This window comes from Aptenodytes forsteri, unplaced genomic scaffold (assembly GCF_000699145.1).
Source record: "Aptenodytes forsteri isolate BGI_AS27 unplaced genomic scaffold, ASM69914v1 Scaffold342, whole genome shotgun sequence".
In the NCBI taxonomy this organism is placed as follows: Eukaryota; Metazoa; Chordata; class Aves; order Sphenisciformes; family Spheniscidae; genus Aptenodytes; species Aptenodytes forsteri.
The window spans coordinates 1,342,671-1,367,595 of record NW_008795853.1 but is presented as its reverse complement, the minus strand read 5'-3'; the positions used below and the strand labels follow the sequence as shown (position 1 = coordinate 1,367,595).

The 24,925-nt window shown below is 35.5% G+C and overlaps 1 protein-coding gene across 5 annotated transcripts in view; it reads left to right on the top strand.

The window, feature by feature from the left end:
- The window catches only part of RYR3 (ryanodine receptor 3), a 282,481-nt gene that overhangs the window by 28,960 nt on the left and 228,596 nt on the right, over positions 1 to 24,925 (top strand). For all 5 annotated transcript variants that reach the window (XM_009283662.2, XM_009283665.2, XM_009283664.2 and 2 more), the window contains exon 2: positions 22,133 to 22,252. In XM_009283662.2, coding sequence (XP_009281937.1) covers positions 22,133 to 22,252 — 120 coding nt within the window. The remainder of the gene's footprint in view (positions 1 to 22,132; positions 22,253 to 24,925) is intronic.

Below are 24,925 nucleotides of genomic sequence, written 5' to 3'. Positions count from 1 at the left end.
ATTATTATTATTATTTTCCCTTCCTTCTCTGTCCTATTAAACTGTCTTTATCTCAAGCCACGAATTTTATTTTTTTTCTCTCCCCCATCCCACTGGTTGAGGGTGAGTGAGCGAATGTCTGTGTGGTGTTTAGCTGCCTGTCTGGTTAAACCACAACATAACTGCTGAAACATCTCTGTATTATTTTATTTTATTTAAGAAATTGAATTTTTGTGCCTTAGCACCAAAGAAAAAGTTATATACTAATTTGGTTTTGAGACAGTGTGGGGTTTTAAATAAATAAAGAAATAAATTGGCATATGTTTTTTATTCAATCATGATTGAACATTTAAAAAAACCTCAGAAAATTCCATGGCTGCAAAAATTTGGTGGTGGTAAAGTGTAGGTTGGCATTGAATCGGAAGAACTGATAACAGAATGTAGGTGTGCAGATCCTATTTAAATCTGATAACCTAATTTTAAAGATTTATGCTTTGTACTTCATTCTAATGATTACTGGACTTTTATAGGAATTACAGTTATTCTTTTCAGCTATATTCTGTGATAAAATTTTTAGTAATCTTCAACCTCTTGGATTGTTTATGGCTCCAAGGAGATAATTTGAGATGATGTTTATGTGGAGATAAGATGAAGTTTGTAGCAGAGGCAGAATATTTGTTAATCCAGGGTAAGGTATGAAAAGAAGCAAGTACCAGATTTTACAGGAGGGAGGAGGTGGTGCCAGGTGTGTTAGTTTGAAAAGATTTTTCTCTGTACTACTGTTGTATAACTGTGTCTTCATTGTTTAAGTCAGTGGCTTGAATTCCTACTAGCTTGTTTGTGCTCAGGACATTGCTGTTGTGTTCTTTCCATATAACTTCTCAACAAGTGGATAATTTGTTTGTAGTCAAGTTTTTGCCCACAGTTCACTCCCATTGAATAAGCTCTGAGACTGATATTTTAAAGCACACTAGTCTCTACTTGAAATAGAAGGCATTGAAATAAGAAAATATAGTATCTGAGTATGTATAGAAACACTGAGGCTATAGTGGCTGTGATTTTTGCAGATTTCCGATCCTAGATTTAGTAACATCTCACTGTTGCAAATGTGAGTCACAAATGATAGAGTGCTTGCAAGAGTCACACTAGTTGCTCTAGTAGTTGTTTATTTCCAAGCTTTTGGTCTTGTCTGGACTCAACTATACAAAGGTTGGTTCTCATCCATTCTCTAACTTCAGACATCTGATTTGTAACTGAATTAATTTTCAATCTGATCTGAGTAAAATCATGGTAATAAACGTTCTGCTGCATGTTTCTTCACTAGCTTCCCTGATGTGAATCTTAAACAAGACTAGTAACAAAACTGACTGTGCTAGCCTAGCTTTTTTAGAACATATATTTCCTGAAAACCATCCTTGATAGGCAATATTTGTTCACAGTTATTTTCTCTTAGGGATGGCTGAGTTGCGACTGGACTGGACATACTGGGAAGGGAGGGATGGTTCCTTTCCTGCTGCTGAGCTTGGAAGCAGTGAGGGGTGGGAAAATTCTACTGTGGTGCAGCTGTAACTTGGAAATAACATGCAAGTGGGAGGCTACAGCTCAGGTAACAGTTTCTGAAAGGAACCTGGTACAGCCACTGAGGCCTCAGTGAAGACAGAAAGAACTTTCTGAGCCCTTAGATTTGCAATCAGTCAAAAAGTTATTGATCTTTTTAAAACCAGACTTTGAAGCAGGGGCCTGTATGCAGGGGCAAAATGGGCAGGCAAAAGTTGTTTATGCTCCTCTGTTTATACTGTTGGGTCTTCCCTACTAACTTTATTTTTTTCTATTTAGAATGGAATGAAATAGAATAGTTCAGTTGGAAGGGACCTACAATGATCATCTAGTCCAACTGCCTGACCACTTCAGGGCTGACCAAAAGTTAAAGCATGTCCAAATGCCTCTTAAACACCTGACAGGCATGGGACAACTATCTCTCTAGGAAGCCTGTTCCAGTCCTTGACCACCCTCTCAGTAAAGAAATGCTTCCTAATGTCCAGTCTAAACCTCCCCTGGCACAGCTTTGAACCATTCCCATGATCCAGCGTTCTATCACTGGATCCCAGGGAGAAGAGATCAGCACCTCCCTCTCCACTTCCCCTCCTCAGGAAGCTGTAGAGAGCAGTGAGGTTGCCCCTTGGTCTCCTCCTCTCCAAACTAGACAAACTCAGTCTTTAGCTGCTCCTCATGGGACATGCCTTCCAGCCCTTTCATCAGCTTTGTTGCCCTCCCCTGGATGCATTCAAGTTCCTTAACATACTTTTTATTTTGTGGGGCCCACATATTTTTCACTATTTAAATTTTGCTATTTAAAATTATTCTATTAAAATATGGGATTTTATTTATCTGTCTATATTTTGGTTTAAAGCCTCTGTTTTTCTTGTGAAAGTCACTATGAAGAGAAGGTCTAGCAGATACACTCCAAATCTCTGGCTATCTCACTGCTACTTCTGTTTGTTTTGAAGTATGAGTGGAACCGTTAAAGTAACTTCAGTCACTGATCTACCCAGTGGTAATAAAATTAGTATGAGAGCTTTTGCTTATCCATTGCAGGTTTAGAGGAACAAAAAGTTATAGATTCTATATGAAGCAAAATGTGGATCTAGATTTGAAAAAAAAAGTAAAAGTAGAGTGAGTCATGGAATACTTGAAGATTCATAAATCAAAGTAATTTTCTTACCCCAGGTGAGTTTCGTATACATTAACATTTTGAAATCATGGATGTCATGCAGTAATTTCTGTGGCAGAAATCCACAGTGGGAATATAACCGTTCCCCTGCAAGACAGCTTGAATTGGTGATAGATTTTGTAATTTCCTTTTTCTTCATATGTCAAGAAAGATATGAATCCAACTTAGCACATGCAAGCATAAAATCAGCCTCAGTATTCCTGATTAGAAAATCTAATTTAGCTCTCCAGTGATAACTAAGCTTTCATAGAAGCAGGCAGTATGATCGTGAATTTTGAAAGTTCAGGCACTCGGTAACTTGTAAACTTGAGGAAGAAAATTTGTAACTCTGAAACAGAAGAGTGACTCCATTTGAAATAGAATATCAAAAGTAAAACTTTATTCTGTTTTATCGCTTACAACTGTGTGCTACGTTGTATCTGCATCAGCAATCAGTTGAACCAATGGTGTTTATGATGGTGTAGCATTAAAAAACCACCGGTGTTCTGTACATCTTGGGTCATGTATTTTGATCATATGGAAACCTAACAGGCTGTGAAGCCTTTAGCTTTTTTTGCTGTATAAAGTGCTCATCAAGGAGTGCAAATGTTGTAGCTGGTTTTGAAATGACAAACTTCGAGCATTCTATGGGGTCTTTCCCAACTCCTTTCCTTCCCCAAGTAGCATTAAAATCTTTGCTAAATCTTTTTCCTTTCATTCTTAAAACAAGGACTAAGTGGAGAACAGGTGTGGGGGGGATTGGTAGATAAACAAAAACACACAGAGATACAAACCTAGTAGACATGGGAAAATGGAGACAATGACAAAGATCAAAGCTCTTCAGCTATTAATTGATGGTCCATTAAGAAACTCCAGCCAGCACTTTGGAGAGGGCCAGTCTGGACCTTGTAACTGATAAGAAGGCAAACATGAAGATTTTGAATATTTGAGGGGGGTCTGTAGGACTCTGCAAAACTTAGGAAGAGATGTTTAGGGGAAGGGGATGGGGGAAGAGCAAGGCGGTGCTAGGGCATAGAGAGGAGGGGATCTAAAAAGTGCTGGTTGTGTGTAAACTGTGTCCAGTCAGTATGCTTGCCTGACAGCCCTGTGCCTGAGCACTGCAGTTTATCTTCCTATTAAGTACTTTCTTAACTATCTTTCATGTAATCTCGCTCTCTGCCCTGTGCATGAGTGCTGTAAGGAATGAGTGCTAGCAACTGGGGAAACTAGAGGGAGTGAATTTGGAGCCAGCAACTGGAATCAGACCTCAGGTGAAGCGGCTCCTGTGTCTGTGGTGCCAGCAACCAGAGCAAGTAAGAGTATCTCCATCAGTAGCTGGAGGGGCCATGGATCTTAGAAGGATTGACAGCTGCTGGATGGGGTGAGTGAATTTGAATTTGAGCCAGCAACTGGAATCAGACTTTAGGTGAAGGGACACTTGTGTCTGTACCAGCAACTGGAGCAAGCGAGGGTTTCAGTGTCAGCTGCTGGTGTGGGACCATGGGTTATAGGTCCTGTGTGTCCTAGGTGCGAGCTGTGGGAATCTGGGCTGAGTGAAATGAAGTGAGGGTCTTAGCGTGAGCAGCTGGAGTGGGAACTATGGTTCATAAGGCCCGTGTGCCTAAGCACCAACTGCTGTGGGGGACTGGAGTTTATATTTTCCCCTAACCTGGGGTGTGTGGGCATGTGTGTGTAATTTGCTTAGCAAACTACAAACTGCGCTAGCTGGCAAGTATGAGGCCCAGGTATTAGACAGGCAGAGGGCCTGTGCTGGTAGTTGAGGGAACTGCAAATTTTTGTGTGCTTGTGAGTCTAGAGAGTTTCACTAACAATCTTCAATCCTGGTCCTGAAAATAAAATAATTTTTTTCTATGGTGGGGATGGTCAAAAATTAGAACAGGTTGTCCAGAAAGCCTGTGGAGTCTCTGTCTCAGGCGATGTTCAAAACCTGACTGGATATGGTCCTGAGCACCTCACTGCTGTTGACTCTGCTTTGAGCACAGGGGTAGGACTAGACAGTCTCTAAAGGTCACTTCCAACTCAACATCATTTGATGTGATTCTGTGTGGTTAAAATTTGTGAAGTGCAAAGGATGTAAGTGATTATTAAATAGTAGTAAAATATTATGAACTTCTCTGCTGAAAACTTATCAAAGTTTGGCTCTCTAATTTGCTAGTGAATGTGATGGCTGATTTTTGGTAGAACAGATACTACAGAGTTTGTAAGCGAACCCTATGAAGCAATTTGCAAGTAAGCAGACTGCTAACATCTTATCTGGGATAGAAGCAGTGGGAAATACAGTGATACTGACTTTGTAGTTGTTCTCAGTTATAGATCCAATGTAATGAGAGCATGGTTGACAAAAGACATCTGTGGCTGAACATGTAGTTAGCTCACATATTTCCACTCAGTTTGCTAGAGGGTACTGATTGATTTGTCACTTTTTTAAAACACTGCTACTGCTTGCAGATTTGTAGGTGTCTCCTCCTGGAGTAGCAATAACAGTAAGACATCTGTAAAATCACTATGCAGGGGAAACTGCCATGCAGCTGTTTGTTGGTGGTCTGAATTTTTTATTTTTGAGGATATATACGATGGATATGATTAATTTATGCTCTTTCAATATCCCGTCCCTGCCAGTTCTCATCTAAACCTTGAGTATTCCACTTCCTATAGTCCAGCTTCAGTAATATGTGTAAATACTTGACATGGGATGGACAGCAGTTGAATGTACTTCAATTTTCACATTTTATTTCTGTGCCATCTTTTCTACTTTATTCTGTCCTTTTTCATATATTTTGTACGAAAGCTGTTAAAATATCTGCTGTTTTTCAAATCCTGTTTGAAAGATTTCTGTTGGAATTTTGCCTGCATCTGATGCCTTTTCTCTTTTAAACTGTAACAGATGTGGATGATTACTTAGTATAGTGAGGTTTTTGTTTTAAAGAATTTCCAAAAATATCAGAGAGCTCACTTCTGAAATAAATTTCCAGCAAGTGATAATTCAGGATTGTAACAGATAGTTAAGCTCAAACATACATGACAGTAATTTATAGTTTTCAGAATTTTTTATCAAAATAGGAGTGTAATTCATCTTAGCAGACTCTTGTTTGAAAGTTTTTTCTGATAGAAAACATGGCAAACTAACAGGTATGCGCATATACATAGTGCAGTATCAGCATAGTGGAGTATGGACTAAGAAATGGAAGATGTAACTGGATTTCAAAGGCATTATATCCTCATATAATTACGGTTGATCATAAATCATGTGTATATAGCCTCTACGTCAACAGAATGGAATGTGCCATTGAAATGTATTAATTTTCTCGTAAATTTTAAAGCTTTGCCCGGATTTTTTTTTTTTTTTTTGCTAGGTAACATATACTGCCATATATATGGGGCATTATGTTTTAAAAGCTTTGCCCGGATTTTTTTTTTTTTTTTGCTAGGTAACATATACTGCCATATATATGGTGGCATTATGTGCCATTCTGACATTCACTCAATAAGGATATTATCAGAGAAGTTTAATTAATTGCTTGAAGAGGAGCACTCTGTGTAAAAGCTCTTTAATGTTCTCTACATCCATTAATATATCTGTACATTGACTGAACATACCCATATATGCCTGTACCTTAACATACTCATATATTCACTAGTATAGAATAACCATAGGTATTGTAGTTCCTTTAGAATTGTTCCTCTGTATAATTTATGATGCTCCCTGTGTACATGTAAACATTTGAACCTGATTCATACCTATTCCGTTCTTACCAACCCATGCAAGCCTGACAGCTCATTCGCTATATATTCACAGCCATATTTCAGTCTTGTCTATAGAAAGTTTGGGGAAGAAGCCTGGGATTTAGCCTAAATCTCTGCTTTCATGATTGAAAACTCCTTTAAAACTTGTCATTGTTTTCCCCTAGATAGAAAATAGTTACTGTTAAAAAGACAAGCATCAAATAATTCGAGAGCCTGTGGTCCCCTGCATTTCTGCTTCAGACCTATCTTGCCTCATCATTGATGACATTCCATCTTTGCATCCTTGGCAAAAAATTTGTATTTATAGAGTGACATTCCAGCTCACATGTCTTGGTTTTCTTCTTGCTCCCAAAACCTGGATAAGTAGTATTTAACTATTTATTGGCTATTCACAGGCTCATTCTGGTTCTGAGACCTGGTGCAAAGACCTGGGTCTTGCAAACACTCTGTATGTGTTTAAATGCTACTGCCCATTTTTCTGCGGTTCTGCTGCCTACACCTGACAAGGACAGGACTTAAATTCAGGTAACTGTGACACTGTAAAATCTCCTCTCAGACTACTATTTTAAAAAAATATTAAAAAAGCTTTCCCCTATCTTCATGTAGAAAGCAACTAGCTTATAACTTCATATACTGACTGAGCAAATGTCTGCTTTGTTTCATCTTTTTGTAGAACCTTTTCCAATTTGTTTTGAGATCCTAAAATTTAAGCTAGGTAATAGTTTGTCCCATTGTCCTTAATTTTCAAAGCTGTACCCTAAGTATCCTTCTTGCCAACAGTTGGTATAGACGATGCATAAAACCCTGAATGGCATTGGGTTCTTTAAAAAGATCCACAGGATTTTTGCCTCAAAATCACCATTTAAGCTTCCTAGCAAAAATCATTAGTCCAAAAGGCAAATCTTTCATTCTTTTACAAACTGTGATGTTAAATAAACATATGAAATATTTATAGTTTAGAGATAACAGTGATCTTATATACAGAATACATGATTTAAAGAATATGCTAAATACTGTGCACACTCATTCTCATTTGAAATAGATACGACCTAAATGTCTGTTGCTATTGGTATCTTTACTAATCTGGTAGTGGTCATGCACTAAGATTCCAAAAGGCTGACGGCTTCTATTTGGATTCCTTCTTGCTGTCAGGTGCCAAGTTTTTAAATTGGTTCATCTGTAATTGAGACAAGACACTTGCTATTCCATTAATATTTCTGATCATCTGTTAAAGAGTAAAAATTAATAAGTCAAACCCTGCAGGTTGAGTTTATTATGCCAAAATTTTTCTCTTATATTTGTGAACTCCAGTTACCAGTTAATTGCGGAAATGAAAAGAAATTTGTTGTTATGGATGTCCTATGTTACATCTTTCTGTTGCTAACTGGTTGGTCTGCCAGTATATCACTTGCACCAGATGTAAAAGAAAACAAATAAAATATATGCAACTACATACATATACAATAATGTTTCTTGCGTTCATTTCTCTCTCCAGAAGGATGCTCCACTAAAATGAACTATAATACCCTCCTTTCCTAATAAATCTTGTCGTTTCTTCATTTGCTCTTATAATATCATGCCAGAGGTCACAAATGTCAGAGGTGCAAAACATGCCAATACTGACACCACAATTCATAAAATCATAGAATGGTTTGGGTCAGAAGGGACCTTTAAAGATCATCTAGTCCAACCCCCTGCCACAGGCAGGGACATTTTTCACTAGATCAGGTTGCTTAAAGCCCCGTCCAACCTGACTTTGAACACTTCCAATGATGGGTCATCCACAACTTCTCTGGACAATGTGTTCCAGTGTCTTACCACCCTCATCCTAAAAAAATTCTTCCTTGTGTCCAATCTAAATCTACTCTCTTTCAGTTTAAAATCATTGCCCCTTGTCCTGTCACAACAGGCCCTGCTAAAAAGTTTGTCGCCATCTTTTTTATAAGCCCCCTTTAAGTACTGATAGGCTGCAGTAAGGTCTCCCCGAAGCCTTCTCTTCTCTAGGCTGAACAACCCCAAGTCTCTTAGCCTTTCTTGACAGGACAGGTGTTCCAACCCTCTGACCATTTCCATGGGCTTCCTTGGGACCTGCTCTAACAGGTCAATTCAGTAGGTAAAGATAAGGTACTTACGCAGGATACATCAACCTTGGTTGATTCCACTTCCTTGATCAGCACGGAATATATCTTGATGCTTTTAGTCAATCTGCCATTCTGAGAATTAACGTGTGTACTTAAAGTTACTTCATTTCTTAAAGCAAGACAGGACTCTGCCTGATAGGCGAGGACATATTTATTTTGCCACTGATTTGCATCAAGCTGGTCTGCATGGGTAGTTCACTGCAGCTCTGTTAATAAGGCTTCTTTTTCTCCTGCCTTACAGTTTGAAATCAAAGGAGTGATTTTAAAGAATATTTAGTACTCAGCCTTTATGACAGATAATGAATAAATATTTTGGATGTTACTTTTGGTCTTGGTATTTGGTGTGGTTGTTCCTTTGTTGTCACTACCTCATGCTATATCATTTCCATGAAGAACTGGGTGAGGGGAGAGGTGGGGAAAGCTGTGACAGAAAAAAGACAGCAAACTGTGTAAATGCTTCAATGGCAAGTCTACAACCTGGAAGTTGTATTGAAAAAAGAAGCAAAATGGTCAATACTGAAATACTTAACTTTCTGAAGCAATTTTTCACTCAGAAATATTAATTTTTGTGAAAAGGTCTGACTACATTTTATTGCTGTCTACTGATTTACTTATTCTGCCTTGCTGATGACCTGATATAAGATATGGAGGTATGTTCCAGAGTTGAGATTAGGCTTTGATCCAACCACTGCTGAAGGAGTAGACTGGCAACGGAAACCCCAACTCTATTTTTAAAATCTTCTGAGAACTGTCAGATGGTGGTGCATGAATTTCCATCAAATAACTCTGCTGTCATCGTAAGGATCCATTTGCAGTGAACTGGCTGTGTTTATTGGGAGAAATTCATATACTTACTGGAGGAAGAAAGGCCTTGGTATGTTACTACCAAACAAATAAAGGCTTTTAATGTATAAAAAGATGTTAAAACCAACTGATAACAAGTAATGGAAGTAAAGATAAATTTGCTGAGAATCCACCTCCCCACCACCGATTTAAGATCTGCTCTGGATATTGGTTTCCTTCATATGTTTGTGGTTTTTGTGATGATTTACAACATGACAGTTGTGTCTAAGCACACTTTTGTTTTAGAAATTAACACATACTGCTTGCCAGCAGATTTATTTATAGACATTTAAAGCAAAGGAAAGCCTAAGATGATATATTCATGTGACCTCTTCCTAATTCAATTGCATGACTGTGATGTCTGTATTTTGGGACCAAAATATTTGTGTAGCATGCACTTCTGTGTGGAGGTCCTAAAATAAACTTTATGGTATTGCAGCAGAGCTGTATAAACATTTTAAGTTACAGGAATGAAAAATATAACTTGAATCTTTTATGACATGTTTTTAGTTCATAAGCTTACTCTCATATTAACCTTTGCTTTGGTGCTTGGATACATGTTTTAGTAAACAATATTCCTAATATTAATTTATGTAGTAAGTAAATTAGAATTTATTGAAAAATTGGATCTTCAATATTGTAAGTGGATAGTGTGGGGAAAAAAGTGGTCTCAAGAGATGTACAGAAGAGTCATGTCCTTTTGGCAGAATGGCAGAATGTAACTGCTGTGAGACAAAATTGGGAGTTTTGTAAACAGAAAACGTCTGCTTTAATGGCATGTATGTGAGACAAAAAGCAATAAAAATGTTTTCATGACTGGCAATGTAGAATTTTTTTAAAAAATTGGTAATAATTTAATTTATCCTGATAACTTGATTAACTTTCTTATCAGTTTACAGTTGGTTTTTAATTTTTCCATTATTATTATTAATTTTGATTTACGTATATTTTGATGAGCAGTTTGGTTTTTTTCCCCCTGCTGCCTGGCAATATGACTGCAACTCTTAAACATGGAAATACTGAATAAAATATGGCAGTATAAGTACCTGTTATACAGCCTTTGAAGTTGAATAGAAATATAAAGTTACCTATAAGAACAGTTAAATTAGGACAATTATGTATGTCCAAACATAAAGTTAAAAAATAATTATTCAAATCCCAGAACTTTTTAAATGTTCACACAGCTTCAATATGGATCATATGTATTGCATATTACTTCCTTGTTCTGTTTGTTTCTATTTTTATGAGTAAGTATGGGATTAAACTTCATATTACTTGATTTAACTTACTTTCTTAAAGTAGTGTTTTGTTTTAGCAATACAAATGAAGCAGGGAAGGGTCAGCATCAACTAGTTCCTGAGACAAACAAGAAGGACGCTTTACATTCATCTTCACCATTATTTATCCTATTTCATGTTCTGTTTTCCTGAGGACTTACTTAATGTTTTAATATTAATTGAAAAGAGATTTCTTTACATAGCTTGTCTCTTAATTTCCAAAAGAAACCGAGTTTGTACAAAAATCTCTTTCTGCACATCTGTTTTTCAGTACTGTCTTGAACTTGTAAATGATTCTGTTCAGTTTAGACTTCAGCCTGTGTAAGCTATATTGGCCAAAGGGGCAACGAAGTGACAACCCTGATTTTAAAGCAAGGTGTCAGATCAAGTCATATTATCAGTTTAAAAAACAACCAACCAACCCCCACCCCCACGTGTGCACACACACACACACGGGAAGATAAACTCATTCTTCCTTTACCTGAGAATGTATCTGTAAATGAAATTGGGGTTTGAATGTTTAGTACTCCTCTGAGGAAGAAAGAGGGGAGAGAAAAAAGAAAGGAAAAAACCAGAGACTTGACTTGTCAGTGAACAAGTCAGTGATGACTTGTCATTGTTTTGATCTGAAGAAGGAAAGAGAACAGAAGAATACACAAAAGATTCTGTCCTGGAAGACATAATAAACTTTCTTTCCCTATGTACATTCTTAGATTATGTCCAAAGAGGAGATTTAGATCACCTCCTCCATTTCCAAGTTGACAGACCAAGGGTAATGGTTCCTGCTCCTTAACATAACTGTTTCAGTAATGTACCTTTCCCCATATGCTTGGTAAGGGAAAGCTTCTAATAACTAACCAGTATTTAGTGAATCTCAGGATCCCAGGGACATCTATAGTCATTTTTGGAGACTGCTGATCGATGTGGAGTCATCAGTAAGGACATACTATACCTCACCAATATGTTGCATTTATAGCAACTACAGCTAAGTCTGTAAGCTTAGTAGGGTGTGGTTCTTTGTTTTTTTGTTTTTGTGTGTGTGTTTTGGGTTTCGGTTTTTTTGAGGGGCTTAAAAACCTTTTTTTTAAGTTTTACTTCATTTCCTGTTTCTTCTTTTTCATGACTAGTCAAAAAAAAAAAATAGTTTTTCAACTTGACAAAGAGTAGGCAAAGCAAAAAATCCATGTCATACACTAGTTTTGGATCTATAATATTTTTTTTTTCAAGTGAGTAATTACTTTTTGAACAAAAACAATATTCAAAACTTCAATTAGTGAATTGTATACTGCATAGTATACATCAGTATCAGTCAAAACGTTAGAATAAGCAATGTTTTTGTTTATTAAGAATGGTATTGCCCTTTGCAAAATAAATAAATAATTAGATAAATTAATACAGCAGAGCTTTTTGAAATTTCCCTCAAGGAATTTTTTTGTTGAGAGTCATACCTCAGGGGGATTTGGCAGAGGAAAAGTGATATGACCACGCAGCAGGACTTCTGATGCAGATATGTACTTTGCTCTGAATCTATTTCATGGACATATGATACATAATTACCAAATTGTTGTTATTAATTACAGGAAAATTACACCATTTTCTCAGTACTGGAACCTAAACAAACTTGAATTGTTTCAGCTAGGTGGCAAGTGAATATATTAAGTTATCTTTCTGGACCATAGCCTCAAAACCAAAACAATCCAAGTAAAATTTAATCAAAGAAGTTTTTCATTTTTATGAACTAATTAATTAGGAAACCTAAATTGTTAGGACTGTGTTGCCTTGGTAAATAATAAATTCAACAGCCAGAATTTTCCACATCCTTCATCTGAAGTAGAAAAGCAGTAGCAGAAATAAAGCCATACCAGAACTGTTTTCTGCATCAGTTATATGCAAATTAATTTTTCACAATGTATAAGAGAGAAAGTATACAAATCTTGACTTGCCAAGTGTTGCAATAATAATTACTAAAGCAAGAAATCCTAATAGTAATGTATGAGATTATAGGTTTGAAAAGTTTTGTTCTTTTCAAACGTGGAAGTAGTGAAACCCTTTAAAGTAGCGTTGTATGAAGCTTCTGTTTTAGAATGAGTGGAATGATTGACTATATCCATTAAGAAATTGGAAACTAAGTAAATTATGGACTTTTTTATTTAAAAAATGCATCATTTATCCAACGGAAACACATATGTAGCTAATTTTGGTTTTATACTAGTATTTAGGAAGCCTTGGTATGCTTCAGCAACTTGCTAACTTGAGTCACCTTTCTTGGATTTTCTTCTTTAATGTAGCAAACCGAGGGATGTGTGTCACAGGGTTTCAGATACATCGTTAGCCTTATCCCAGAAGGTGTGAAATTCGACTACAGCAAAGTGATTTATCACTCTAAGAAAAAAAAATACTGTCAGATGAAGTGAAAAAGTACTTTGACTACTCACTTAATTCTATGCTTTTCCCTATCGTCTGGAGATTTAGAGTTGCTCCCTGCAAAACACTGTTTAGAAGTTCAAAGGTCTAACCTACAGGTTTTGTTAAAGCTGGTGTATTACTCATGATGAAGATGGATATATGACTATATCTGATAAGCTATATGATCTTCCTTTTTCATAAAAACTGGCTATGATACTTTGGGGTTTTTTTTGAAAATAATACTTAAATGCTTTATATAATTTTAATGGGCATCATTCATACAATTTTTTAACAAAAATTTCCTATATTTAAGTGAATTTGCAATACATTTTCTAAAAGAAAAAATATGATTCCTCACATGAATTTTAGCATTTGTTATTCTACTGATTTAAGAGTTCTACATAGTTTACAGTACTATACATGAGAATAGAATTACACTCAATTTCTATTTTCCCAACTTTTTAGGGTGATACTAAACATGTTTGGAATCAAATATATTTTTTAATCACAGTTATACCTTGTTATATAGCCTGTTAGTGTAGGTGAAAGGTGCTGGGCAAAAAGTATATATTTTGCCCTATAGATCTTGAAATCTATAATCAGAAACAGAATTGCAAAAGGGCAAGTACAAAATATTTGCAGCTGGGAGCATCAGAATTAAGTTCAGCAAATGTTTTGACATGGAATATCTCTATGAACACACATTGTTTTTAAATATATATTGATTTTACTTTATTTTAATTGTGGTGTTGCATTTCATTCCCTTGTTGAAATGAACAATTGTCTTGTTTTTTTCTCTTCAAAGAAAAGTCACTGTCAGATTAAGGCTAGGTTTTGCTGGGAGAACTACCCTATGAGTAACAAAGAAAGAAAGAAAAAAAAAGGACTTCTGTAATCAAGATATTCAAACATTAGCATGCACAAAATTTTTAAGTTGAAACTTTAGTTCTATATGTGTTCTATATATGCATTTTGTAATAGATTAAATAAAGCCAGGATGCTTCTTCTCTGGAACTCAGTAGTGTGATTTCTGGTTTGTTAGCATCCTGACTGATGGTACATTTGGTAGAGAAGCTAATGTTGAGATGTAGTGGTAATCTTTTGGAGAATATTTATTGCAATTTGACTTAAAATACAATTGTCAAATGTTGGTGGATAGAGAATGTGAGCACCAATGAGGAAATAAAGCAGTTAGAAATTTAGAGTGCCTTAGGAAATAGAATATTTCCTATTCTAATATCTTCCTTAAGCTTGTGCATCCCTTCTAATGAGACAAGATGAAAATATATATATGTAGAAAACAGAGGACAACATTACCTTTCTGAGTCAGGAACAACCCAGCATGAAGGTCTGTTGCAGAATTAAGTTGTGGGTACTCTAATGTATATTGTAAATCATGTTCTAGCATATAGTAGCCATGAAGGAATATGTATCAATTATGAGATCTTGAAAAAACAGAGCTTTAAGAGACCTCATGGCGCATATATTCCCTTACCTAAGAAAAGACTGACTATACCCATGCAACAGCATACCCACAGATGTTAACATAACCTGTTTGTAAAGACCTGTGGTGATACAGGCTTTATAACCTACCCAATTTTAGTGCCTTGCTATCCTTATCATTAGGAAAGCAGAAGGAAACCTTTTTTCTAAAGGTTTCAGCAGACTGAATCTTGCTGCAGTTTAAGATTTATTTTACTAGTTCTGTCTGTTACATGTGAAAGACATAATATTCCCTTCCATTTTGAAGCAGTCTCTTACATATGTTTAAAAGATGTTTATAGTGGCCCTAATTAGTTTTGGGGGGTTTTAAATTTATTTCACTAAACCAAACAGTCACTGAGATTGGAAGGGATCTCTGGAGCAGATTGCTTATGACCTTGTCCAGTTGGGTTTTGAGGTCTCCAAAGATGGATACTCCACAACCAATGGGGGGGGAGAAGGGGAGGAGAGAGGGGGGGAGAGAGAGAGAGAAAGAACCTGGGAAAAGGGATAAGTAGGTAGAGCACTCACGGTAGGAAGTTATTTCGGGCAGCAAGGATGTGAACAAGCAGTGAACCATTCTAGAAGGCTCTTCTGAAATTAAGTAACTGCAGTAAAATGGCAGATGAAATTCAGGCTAAATGTGAAATTATAGACATGAGGAAAAAAAAAATAGCAATCCGGCTTCATGTTTAAAATGATTGGCTCTGCACTGAAAAGTAAGATCCTGCTGTTATAATAGTTCAACGAAAACATCAGCTTAATACTCATTAATGGCCAAAAAAGGCAATCAAATATTAGAAATTACTAAGAACAGAATAAAGAACACAACAGAGAACATCTTTTTGCCACTGCATAAATATGTAAATTTTTCCATACTTTGAATAGTATGTGGAATTCTGGTTACCTCATTTTAAAAATAAACCATTAGAACTGGAAAATATTCAGGGAAAGGTCAGATGAGGATCAGGATGACGATCAGATGAGGAACAACTTATTAGAAGGTTAGGACTTTTCAGCCTGGAAAAGACAGGCTGGGTGTGACATGATGAGGATAGACAATAATCTTCACTGACTGTTGTGATGTGGGAGCTTGGTAATATTAAATGGAGCTTGTAGGAACCAGGTTCAAAACAAGCACAAGAATTTGATTTTCCTGTAGCTGAGCTGTATCACTGCAGAGCAAAGGAGTTTGCAGTTAAAATTTTACATGGAAGACATAGCCACTTCTTGTTCAAAAACTATGTCTGGATCTGAAAATTTCCTGACCTGAAAATAATGGTGCTCATCCACTTTGAATCCTGGATAACTGAAAAGAAATCATAGGCAGCATAAGAAATTCGCTTCTGTACTCTGAATTCAAGACCTTTGCAAAACTAAGTGGCTGAACTCTAGCAAATGTAAAATTCTAGCAAGGATTTGTGTGTTCATCTATTGCAATTTCCACCATACCTTCCTCCCCCTCACTTCAAATTCTTCTAATGAGGTCAGATTTAGGAGAGATTTTTTTCCCTTAGGAAGAGGAAAATATCCTTGGGCAACACTGTTCAAGCTCCAGCTTAAAAGCAGAAATACTCTTCTATTTCTCAACTAAAAGACTGTAAGATCTTTTTTAAAATGGGCCAAAGACTGTATGTTTCCTGTACTTGTTTTTAGAAATGACTGAAAATACTTTGTGACATTAGTCATGCACTGAAGCTGTGCATTTTGGACAAAGTTCTGCAAAAAATACAAGTGCATGGAGACAGCTTTGCAGTGAGACTGTTCCCCTTGTGAAAGGAACTGGTGGGCACCCACAAATTTACCAAATCCATCTTTGGTTAGAGCATTGTCAACTCTGCCTATAATTCCTTATTTTGTTAAGAAGAATGCAGCCACTGTAGACGGTAATTTCTGGTGAATTTTACTTGTTCTCCAAGATTATTCCAGAAAACTTGAAAGGAATGCAGTCCTGTGGAAGAATCAGTTTGTAGCTAGTGTTCAAATGCTAATCAAGATGTCTGCTTATATCCTGTGCTTTGTGATACAGTAAGATACATGAGTAGGATGTCGTCTATCAAAGAGTGAAGGCGGCTGTGGATTTTTACTCTGTACATTTCTTTGCAACACTGATCTATAATCAGCAAGTGTCACAGTCTCACAGTAATCAGGCCTGTAAAGAGCATCAACTTGATATGTCTGCTTGTTTTACCATAGAAAACAGGAGCTCTGAGATTCTTTGTTTAACAGATATGGGGTTTTTCTGAAAGTAATATAAATTTCTTCATGGAAAGGATATATTATGAAATAAAACTTTTTCATGGTGTTACAGAAAAGCGTACTTTCAAAACAATTCCATATTAGTTTACATTAAAGTTAGTCATTCATGTGCAAGCACCCACTTGCATGTTTATGTGCAGCTGTGAGTAAAATATAAGCAAAATATGTATGCTTTTTTGAGGGAACAGCTTCTCCTTATTACAATCTACAGGTTTAATAACAAAGCTGATTAATTTTCTAAAACTGATTAGTTTTTAGTGTTGTGTCAATTTTATCAGTTTATTTTCAGTACTGAATATAATAGAGAATGTAGAGATTTGGTAGATGTTGAATCAGTAGGTAACAAAGCAAATTTAGGGTGTCATTTTCCAGCAAAATTTGCATATTTTATATGTATATTTATATGTGCATGTATATATTTAGTGTATAGATGGTTTTGTGCTTCTTAATATGAAACATATGGAAGTGTGTCTATTGTTGAATACAACCTCTATACAGACTTAAATGTATTGTATAAATGACTATAATTCTTTATTCTGGGCTATATATGCAACATAAATGAAGAAGGAGTTTCATTAGCTGTTGGAATTTCTGTATTCTCAAATTCTGAGTTGAAAAACTAGTGAACTAAGCAGAAGCAAGGTCATGCCTACAATACATTGATTCACCTTGATCATTGACTCACGTTGCAGCAAGTCAAGTCATTGATTAATTAAAATCAATTTTGTTTATGTTATGGCTTATTACCCCATCACAGGAATCTCAGTTTAAGTTCACCATCACTTTATTATGATACCTGAGGAGGAAGACCGCCTGAAGACCAAGACTAAGTACTGTCTGGTAATGAACCACTGGACTGTGGTTCATTAAAAACTCTTTTTTAAAATTAGATAGCATGCTGTTTAATGCTATATTGCTGAAAGCTAGGAATCACGGTTTTCAGTTAAAGAAATTTTTTAATATTGGATGTACTTTTGCAAAGAATCAGCTTCTATTTTGGTAACTTCTTCCATCTTAAAAGCAGAAGATACTGAGTGAATGACTCTCGTTTAGAAATACCTTTGTTTCTCAGCCTATACAGACATTACTATATAGTGCAAATTCAGATTGCAGCTTCAGCTCTGGCCAAAGCAAATAGAAATTTATGTTTTCAGTACACACAGTTATGCAGTTACTTACTTTCAAAAATAAGAAAACAAATCTCCAAAGCGGTCTTTTTTCTTTTTGCAAAAGTTATGCATTTGTGTGAATAGATGAATAATACTGGACAGAATTATAACACATTAGCTACATGACACTTGCTAGATTCTGCAGGATTTCAGACCACCTGAAATACATTTTAGGAATACCAATGTGTTTCTATGTATAAACGTTCTTAGAATTGGGGTTGGAGTTACCTGGTCTGTGTCCTTTTGCTAAAGGACTGATGGATTAATCCTAACCAGATAAGAGATTTCTGGACAGAAGGGGAGAACTTCCACTTCCTCTTCATTCAGAAAAAATAGTTAAAAATTGCTATTCATCTGTATTTGTGAATAGGTGTTAACTGTGGTAGTAAAAAGTGGCTCTCACAGTTAACTTTATGTAATTATTGATGATGCTGCTGGTGGAAACCAGTTATTAGTAACTGACACTTAGAATGTGTGTACTTTTTGAGGAACAATAGCAAAAGCAGTTTCTTGTGCGAGGCCTAGTGGTATGCAAATGTATTATTTTTCTGTGTCCTCAGTAAATCATAGAAGTATTTTGATCAACCTGAAATTATTCCCCCTGTTTGCTCACTGAAGCAAAATCTTGAAAAATTTAGAAAACTTTGATACGACTGTTGCATATTACAATTTTGATCTGAAGAGGTATAACGTGTGGTGGAGAGAGAGGTGTGAATCTGTAACAATACCTCAAGCTGACCAGAACTTTGAAGTGGACTTTTTTCTTAAATTAAGCATATTAGATAGTCAGAGATACTTGATCTAAATTAGCCCTTCTCTAGTGAGGTGTTGGACCATTGCTTACAGAGGTCCTTTCCAGCCTGTGATTCCATGCACTCTAAGCCTATTTTATTAAAAAAAAAACCACCAACAAAAACCACCAACAAAACTAAAAGGACTAGAACAAATTAAATTTCTAAACACGGAAATGTCAGAGCTGCTAGATGAGAAAGATTGTGTTTAAAACACTTATTAAATTTAAAATGTTTAAATTTGTTAAATTCCTCGTTGACACACTGGATCTCAAGGAAGTTGTGTGGGTTTTTTTCTTTTGCTTTGCTTTTGGTTTTTAATAAGAATTGGCTGTATATAACTTAACTAACAACTCATCACTGCTCATTGTATGAGTCCCCACATTTCATTGGGCATGCGGGCTTCTCCTTGTCATACTAAAAAAGGTATATTGAAGTAAATGGATGAAATTCTGTATAAGAGAAGTGAAGATCAAGGTTAGATGGCTCTGGCACCATGTGTATTTAAAAACTAAGGGAAGAAGAAAATGAGTTTACCAGAAAAAAAAGTTTTAGAATACCAGAATGTGTGACAGAAAACTCAAGAAAACAAGATAGTGCTGAGTCATGGTCTGCAATTTCATTATAGGATAACAATTCCATAAAACTCATTTCCATTAGCGTCTTCAGGCCAGAAAAGCAATTTCAGACCTCAGCTAGAATGATCTTACTTCAGTAAGTACACTATAATACTGAGTCATCTTAACAGCGAGTCATTGTCTTATTTGCAGATTATACAGATTCCACTAATTCCTTATGCTCGGTTCACCTGCACCTGAATGATAAACTCTTTAAAACTCTGCTCCAAAACATTCTGAAATACGCTATTATTGCCACTTTTTAAAAACTTTAATAAAGTTGTTCATCCTATGTAGCAGATACGTAGTTTGTTAAATGTTGTAGCACAAATGAAAGGGTACATTGGAAATTTAGGGGAATAATGTAAAATATCGATGTTGAATGCTGTATACAGTCCTTACTTAAGACATTATCAGTGTTTGTATTTTGGGGTTACGGCATTTAATGATTGATAAAGACTTTGTGATGCCAGTGTAAATTCTAAAAAGAAATGCTTTTTTTTTTAATTCTAGAAAATTAAAATATTCATTTCATTATGCTAGAAACTCTTGTCCTTTTATGTGTATGGATTTAAAAAGAAAACAGTTCATTTATTTGAGTAATTCTCATTTTAAGTAAGTTTTTATGTATGTTGTCTGAAGGCATAATTTTATTTTTTAGAAAACTATGAATTACAATAGATACTATGTATATGCCTCTGTGGAATGATGAATACTTTAATATTGTAGGGAGAATAAATACAATTTCAGCTATAGATAAGTAATTTAATGTAATCCACTGATAATGCAAACTAAGTGGCAAATCTCAATTTTATTCTAAATTTTTGTATTTGTAAATTCATGTTTTAGTATTTTATTCTTTTAAATCTCTGGAATATGTATGTTTAAAGATTGATACAGGAACCAGATGATGAAAAATGTTTTAAATATCTTTATTTTTATCTTATAAATGTTCTGATTTTTTTCCCCTGAATAGATATGCTTCTGATGACAATTTTTAGAATTCATGAGCGGAGGGACATAATAATGAATGCTTAATTGTATTGTTTATATTTTGCAACTTATTACACTGGAGTTTAAAAAGCAGAAATGTTTTTACTAATGAGTTTGAAAGCTGAGAATTTCAGAGAGCATTTTGCAGAAATGGAAGCAGAAGCAGCAGGGGAAAAAGAAAATGAATTTGTTTAGCCTTAATTAGCTAATTCTGTCTACTCCTCTTGACTATCCATCTTAGAATTTTTTATAAAAATTTCTTGAATTCCCATCCTGTACTGTTAAAAATGCTGTTGATTGTTATGCAGAGCTAGATAAGGAAAACACTGTCTGTAAGTGCTGATTAGTCTGAAATATAATATAGCTGTCCATTTTAGTAGTAGTAAGTAGGCAGTGAAGCGTCACCTAAAAGAAAGCCATATAACTTGCACACACTTGCAAAATCACACAAGTGAAAAACCTGCTTTTGAATGCCCATTTTAAAGGGTGTGCCACTTAATTCCTTTGGTGAAATCACTTCGTCACTCCCAGCTTTTATTTCAAGTGCCTGTAGCTGTGCTACTGTCATAGTATTGCAGTTGCATAAGGGGACTGGAAAAAGCAGTGCTGCTTTTAGAACATAATTGTTCAAGTGATCTCCGAGTTCAGTACAGGCGGCTGTTGTGTATCTGCTTTGACAATAATAATTGACACCAGTATAACTTCATAGCTGGATGGGACACTGACATATCATATCGCTCTTGTTTTATCAGCTTCCACCCCCTTAAAAACTTCTAAGGCAGTGTCTTTTGGTGAACAGTTACACACCTGTATAAAAATAAGTTCCTCTATGTGCTAGTCTGCATGTGGTGTTTTTCTTGGTTAGTGCACAAGTTTTGGAAAATAAAATGATTTTTAATTCTGTATATACCTTTGACACAGCTGAACACTAAAAATAATCTGTTTTGGCTTGCTTATATCAGCTTTAGTATCACATATTAAGAGGTGAATAAGGGCTTGGCACTTTATGAGTGTGTCTTTGGCATTGCATTATGTAACAATTGGTATAAGACCTTTTAGAATAATTAGGATAACTAAACAATAGGGATATTTCATGTCACTTTTCCAGAGTGTTCTTATTCTTGGAATGTGTCTTTTGAGGAGCAAGTTCTTATGACTTATTTGAATCGTCACTTGAAAAATGCCTCTTGGATCTTTGGTTGTACTCAGAGGTTTCTAAATTAAACGAGACCTTAAAAGTTAAGATTGTGCATTCAGAGGACTTGTGTTGAGGGCTCACTGTGCTAACAAAGTAAATTTGTTTATATTTAGGTTACTGTTGTTTGCAAAATCACAGTAACAGGTGTTTACTGAAACATTAAACATGTTTTATTGAGTAAAACCGAGTAACAGTGTACTTACAGTTTTTTATGGCACCATAGCAAACCACTGCTAAATCAACAGGAGGACACAGCACTTGTGAAAGCCCTCGAGACAGTATATAGTCTTTGTGACTTTGATACAGTCTTGAATATAAATCTATACATAAACATCTGTTTACATACACATCAAAAGAATCTCTACATATGTACATGATATCAGTTATAGGAGTATAATGTGTTCATTTTCAACAGATTCCGTGTTCCAGGATTTCATAGTATTATAGTGTGTATGTAACTTCCAAATATTTACTTTTTTTCTCGTACCTTGTTTTGTGACAGGATGACGAAGTAGTACTTCAGTGTGTTGCCAGTATTCACAAAGAACAAAGGAAGTTTTGCTTGGCAGCTGAGGGACTTGGGAATCGCCTGTGCTTTTTGGAACCAACATCAGAAGCTAAAGTAAGAAGTCGATACTCTCAACTGGTGTAACTGATCAGTGAATGTTAACCTACTTATTATCCATGAAGATATTTAATTACGGTTTCTTTAATGTGATGCTAGCTGCACCTTTTGTATGTTTTTCTTCCTGTGACTGCAATGTGAGATTTCTTAGAGATTCTAAATATACTTTGAGACATGCCTGTTAACAGTAAAAAGCCACTATTCTTTAACTATCTAAAATAATTCCTTTAACTGAAATACTTCATATTTTCAAGATTAAGTCTCCAGACTGTTATTAAGATTTAAGTTGACTAAAAAACTTATTCCTATTACTGCTGTAGGTTCAAATATCTTGATACACTGGATTGATAATTTTTGAAGCATTGTCACCTGTTAGTTACTGGCATTAAGTGCTGCTTCTAATTGTGTTGATTAATCAGAAAATTGAGAGTACAGGGAACAGAATTATTAAGTAATTGAAAAGTATTAAAGATAACAAGTGGCAAATGGAAAAAAGAAGCTAGAGAGCTGCAAACTAAAAATAAAAGAAAACAGAGTAGTGAGAGGAGCTTGAGAGGAAAAAGGAGAGAAGAGATGACACTTTAGACCTGTACTAGAGCAGAATGTTAAGAATAAAGGCAAATGGAGGAGGACCTCCTCCCTCTCTTCTTTGTTCTTTCTGCATCATTTTCTTTTTCTTTGTTTTGTGTCTTTATTTCTTTTCTCTTCTTCCTGATAATTTATTTCTCCTCCTGATTTTTTTTTAGTGGGGTCTTTGTATCTTTTCTCTTGAAATGTTGCCATGTGGTCCTATTTTTAGTCTAGGTATTATGACCGTGTTACATCCACAGTGTATATTTATGCAGTATGAGAGATCCTTGTTCATCTCTAAGGTGAAAAATTATGCTACTTCTAAATTTACATTCCTTTGCATTCCAAGAGCTCAGTCAGATAATTTATCTCCGGTGTACTTTACAAATCACCAATAATCTTTTCACACATTTAAGTAAAAGTAGTTAGTTTTCACATACGTATTTTCAACTATTGTCTTAAAATCTTCAAGAGTGATTGGGAATTTTTTATGATAGACCACTCAACTGCAATGTGGTCTGTCTATTTCTGACGATGACCATCTCGATCTGTAAGACGGCATGTTGCTCATCTTATTATAAGAAAAGGAGGAATGGTATGCATTGCTGTAAAATGCCATAGATCTACTTTATGTAAGTGGATTAATAGCAGATAATATTACAGAAGCTTCTGAAGTTTGTTTAAAAGTAAGAGGTTCAGAAAACTTGTATGTAACTGCTTTAAAAGAGCTTACCGAGGAGCTTTCTGAACTGCTGGTCTTGACTGAGAACAGTGAAGAATTTTGGAAAGAGGCATGTAAATACATCTGTTTGAAAAAGAAGCGTAGAAGGTTGATCTGGATGTTTAGAGAGTACAATACTTACCAAGAACCCTTAGCGATGACACTTACTTTCATTTACGTTTGGACAAAATTTTGGTTATGAAATAAAAGACAAAATCAAAATGGCACACAACCAGCGGACTAAAAAATAGTTATTGAATAGATGTGTTTCTAATCAAATCCTACAAGGTTCTGTTCTCACTGCTATGCTGTCGAGAATTTTGTCAATTAAGACATCATTTAAATTAACATAAGCAATTTTTTCAGGTGATAAAAACATTGGGGAACTGGCAATTGATGAAGTCATGCCACACACAGGAAGATCTGCAGTGCCTTGTATATTAATAGAAAGTAGAGGTATATTTCAGTGCTGCCAGTGTAAAGTCTAATAACTGAGCGTGTAAATATGCTTACAAAATGGGAAACTATTCTTGTCCCCTGTAAGGAATGTGAAGGTCATGGTGGATGTTACACAGTCATAAGTTCCCTGAGTGATGATGTGCTCAAGGGATCTAGCATAGTCTTTAGAAGTATAATCGAAAGAAACTTGATAGAAGATGGGAAGTTATACTATCTCTGCAAATTTTGGGTTTTTTTTATTACCTCTATGGCAATGCTGCTGGAATACAGTCATGGCATTCAAATTTATAAGAATGTTGATAAAATGGAGATTGCTCCAGGAAGTGCTCTGAGAATCATGATTGGAGGAGGACACAGTCTGTTCAGTTTAAAAAAGGAAAGTATGGACACTGCCCATAAGCTTCTGAAATGGGAAAGTTGATAACAGAAGTCCTTTTATTTTAGACAGCAGAAGACTGTCCTTGCTGTTAAAATGGAACTATTTACCTGAAATGGATTCCTTATCCCTTCCTTATCCCTGGAAATTACTTTATAAAGCTAGATTTCTTCTGTGTATTAAGAAGAAATTGCATTAAAGAAGATTCTAGGCATATTTGTCAACAGAAGTCCAGAGCAGGAAATCACAGTGATACCTTCTACTACCTTCTCTTCTCCAGTTGACCACTTTACCAAAGCCAAAATCTATTTGCAGTACATGTGACCGCTTCTTCACTCATTAAACTTTTGCTAAATATTGTTAAATCAAGTAAAGAAATGCTTTTCCATTCAAGTAATTCTGGAAAACATAACAAGATAGACAGGAAAAAAATTCAGTTTATCTGTTAATTCCAGAATGAAAAGGTGTAACTTCATCATTAGTTTTTTAAATCTGAGTTGTATGTAGTAAAAGTCAGAAGATAGAAGTAGCTAAAAGGAATGGG